Source organism: Monopterus albus, unplaced genomic scaffold (assembly GCF_001952655.1).
Source record: "Monopterus albus unplaced genomic scaffold, M_albus_1.0 scaffold41.1, whole genome shotgun sequence".
In the NCBI taxonomy this organism is placed as follows: domain Eukaryota; kingdom Metazoa; phylum Chordata; class Actinopteri; order Synbranchiformes; family Synbranchidae; genus Monopterus; species Monopterus albus.
This window is the reverse complement of record NW_018127921.1, coordinates 832,616-836,251: the sequence shown is the minus strand read 5'-3', so window position 1 is coordinate 836,251 and position 3,636 is coordinate 832,616. Positions and strand designations below refer to the sequence as shown.

At 41.7% G+C, this 3,636-nt stretch overlaps 1 protein-coding gene across 5 annotated transcripts in view; it reads right to left on the bottom strand.

Annotated features, from left to right (window-relative positions):
• The window catches only part of impdh1b (IMP (inosine 5'-monophosphate) dehydrogenase 1b), a 14,454-nt gene that overhangs the window by 6,904 nt on the left and 3,914 nt on the right, over positions 1 to 3,636 (bottom strand). For all 5 annotated transcript variants that reach the window (XM_020599524.1, XM_020599525.1, XM_020599521.1 and 2 more), the window contains one exon: positions 2,005 to 2,053. In XM_020599524.1, the coding sequence (XP_020455180.1) occupies positions 2,005 to 2,053 (49 nt within the window). The remainder of the gene's footprint in view (positions 1 to 2,004; positions 2,054 to 3,636) is intronic.

Below are 3,636 nucleotides of genomic sequence, written 5' to 3'. Positions count from 1 at the left end.
AGGAGCTCAGAGTAGAACCACTGCTCCTCCACATCGAGAGGAGCCAGCTGAGGTGGCTCAGGCATCTGTTTCAGATGCCTCCTGGGCGCCTTCCTAGGAAGGTGTTCCGGGCATGTCCCACCGGGAGGAGGCCCCGGGGAAGACCCAGGACACGCTGGAGGGACTATGTCTCTTGGCTGGCCTGGGAACACCTCGGCCTTCCCCCGGAGGAGCTGGAGGAAGTGTCTGGAGAGAGGGAAGTCTGGGCATCTTTGCTTAGACTGCTGCCCCCACGACCCGGTCCCGGATAAGTGGAGGAAAATGGATGGATGGAAATTACAGCAGCCCAGGACTGTGGAGAAAACCAACCCATGACAACAGTGCGAGGCAGACAGACATCTCACTCAGTAAAGTGAGGGCTCCATAAAACCCTCAAGGAGACAGGGAGAGATGAGATAAATTAAACTCAACATCTCTGAGATGAACAAAACAGAAGAGAGGGATTTCAACTAAAGCTCTGAGATCAACTCTCCGGTGATCTGCCTGGATGGGAATGAGCAACTGAACAGACAAATGTAAACACCAGTGTTAAGGAACAGCCAGTGAGCGACCACACCGAGCTAAAATACCAGGCCAGCAGAAGAAACGAAACAGTGCAGATGGTTTTACATGGGCAAAGACAATTCTACTTTTGTAAGAGGTGTAATTATGAAAATGACACTCAGGTCTGGAATAGAGAGGTTTGTTTAAAAATATTTTTAAGAGACACCACTGTTAGAAGGCTGATCAGGGTTCCCACTCCTTTCAAGAAATAATTTTCCAGGACATTTTCAGTGAAATAAAGCAGTGATGTCAAGTGGGGATGACACCTTAGGTTCTTCTGTGGAACTCTCTTCTAAGTCGCATGTGATGACACTTCATAGGTGCTTTAGGACCAATTGATTATCGACACTTGCACACATGCAGTTCAGTCTCTCCCTCAGTGTATGACTATTATACTACAATACATGTGTGAGCTTTACTTTCTGGAATCTCTCTCTCTCTCTACAGTCTCTTTGACATCACAGGTTAGACTGAAAAAAATACCAACATGTAGGCCTGTTTGGGAACCAATAAGATGACAGAAAAAACAATGATCAAAAGTAAAAAAGTTCACCAAATGAGCTGCTGTAACGTCAGGTACAACCAGGTACTGTTGCTGTTTCAGCCCCAATTATACTTTATATGGCTTACATTTTGTCGCTTTGGCTCCATTAAAATAGCTGCTTGCCACTGCTGTTTGGAGTGTACTCATGGATAGAAAAGCATCAATACAACTATCACTGGATTACTTTGATAATGAAGAAAACTTTATATTACTATATTGTGATGATCCTCAAACAAGTTCTGAAGCACCTTCTTTTCTCTAATTTTTAAATGCATTTGTGTAGGTTTACTAGTAATAGACATCACAAATAATGATATCCTCGGGAAGTGCCTACAGAAGGTATGATGATGTTTCACATTTATGTGTTAAGATTTGACTTGTATCTCCAAATTCTACTCAAGAATAGACTTGACCCTCAAATCTACCATCCGACCAGTTCCTTTTATTCACACAGTGCTTGACCAAAATGTTGTGACATGGTGGATTTAAAAGCCAATTGCTTCTGAGCGTACAAAAGCTTTAGTTTACTAAAAACAAGCTATAAACCTCTACCCTTGCTGTTCTAACTTTATCTCACACATCACCCTAATTCTAGCCACCAGCTCTTCTGACAGTTTGCTCTCAGCAAAAGTCATGGTCAAAGATTTCCAGGGCGTGTGAGAACCCTGCTGATAGTGGAAAAGGCTCGGCCAAAAACGGTCCGTCTGCTGACACTGCTACAGTGTATGCTGCTGGTCGTCAGGAAGGGTGTAAAAGAAGCTCAAGAAATGTGGAGTTAATCCTTTATAATACCCAGGGACCTCTCTGCTCAGATGTGACAGTTATTTGCCGCAGTCTTCTGGGACAATAACAGATCTTACTGTACTACATGTACTCACCACTTCGTCCGAGGTAAAGTCAATGAAGCCAGGTAAAATCAGGAAGTCACTGGAAGACACAAGCCAAAAAAAAAAAAAAAAAAAAAAGTAAAGTTAGGAGATAATTGTGCAATTTAGCAATAGTGTGAGGTCAATGAACTTCTGATAGCTACATCTGGGATAACCTGATCTTCTACACATTTCCTTCTTAAAATAATTTCATCTTGGGCAGTGGTTCAGCTTAGAGGCTACAAAATGTTGCTAGATACTCTCACGTCTCTTCATGGTTCCAGTAACATTACCAAATGGCAAAGTGGCTGAGTGCAGACACTTGAGTGTAGCTGGGTAAAAAGTTATAGTTGACTTCTTTCAGCTTTTGAGCTGTGTAAACACAATGAGAGGTAAAGCAAGAAGAGTGGAAGAGCACGTGCTGGACACATGTAATGTTTTTGTTTTTCAAAGTCTGTATGTACTTTGTGGTTTTTGCAGAAAAGTGTGAAACCCGGGGACAGATGGAAAAATGGAGGAACAAAGGCAGCTTTGTAAAATGTGACACGCTGAAGTTAGAGGGAACAGGAGAGGAAAAGTACAGGGTGAGGGCAGAAGAAGCAAACTGGAGCAGTATAAGAGGACATAACTGAGTCTAAACAAGAATGGGGAGTTGGAAAGGGAGAGGCCCAATCTGCTGACAGATCAGCCACATCTTTACTGTTCTAGTGTGGGTGGGGAAATGGAAAGTCAGAAATAGCTGCTCTAAAGGGTACACTGCAAGGGAGGTGTCCAGTTTGTTTTCCCCCTCACTGGTACAAGCCCAACACCCACAAAAAAAGTCCTGACAAGGAAGACGTCCAGCACACATCTGCTAACATTTAGCAGTAGCCACAAAACCTCAGCTGCAGCACACAGGCTTAGGACCAAGACAACACCAAAGCTCACTGTGTTGGGCTTTCTAAAGAAAACATTGGCTTAGAAAGGCCTTATGATGGTTTTCATTTGAATGTTAATATATAATCAAATGCATGATGCAGAGCGGGAACTTTTCAAAGTACGGCCAAAGGTCGAAACTGGTCTTACTTGTACAGATGCCTGCCTGTCTTTGTCCTGGCCGGGTCATAGGAGATAATCTACAGCATTGTACACACCACATCTACTGCACGTCTCTGTGCTGGAAGAGGGATCCAGCCTCTGTTATTTTTTTAAATTCTTCTGTTGAACCACAATTCAAAAGCAATGACTATCATTAATTTTCTGTAAATGCTTATTTATTATTACTTTTGTCAGTTTCACGTTATTTCAGTGACCATTGTGAGTTTCTCTTTGTTTGATTTGATTTATTCTTTCAAGCATGTAAAGACAGTTGATATGTCAACACACATAATTTTACACATATCCAACAAATGCTAATCCAATATCAATGTGCTTATACCTAGTACATGCTTGAATGGAGTAGGAAGAAGTCAGACTTATCCAGTCCTACCCCATGACATCATCTTACCATCATTGGTTTACAAGCAGTAAATGATTCACTTCTACACCACACAAGTATTATACTAAAAAAAAAGTGTTAACATTCTTACATAATTACATTCTTAAATAATTCTCTTCTACACCACACAAGTAATATACTAAAGAATTATTACATAGTGTTAACAT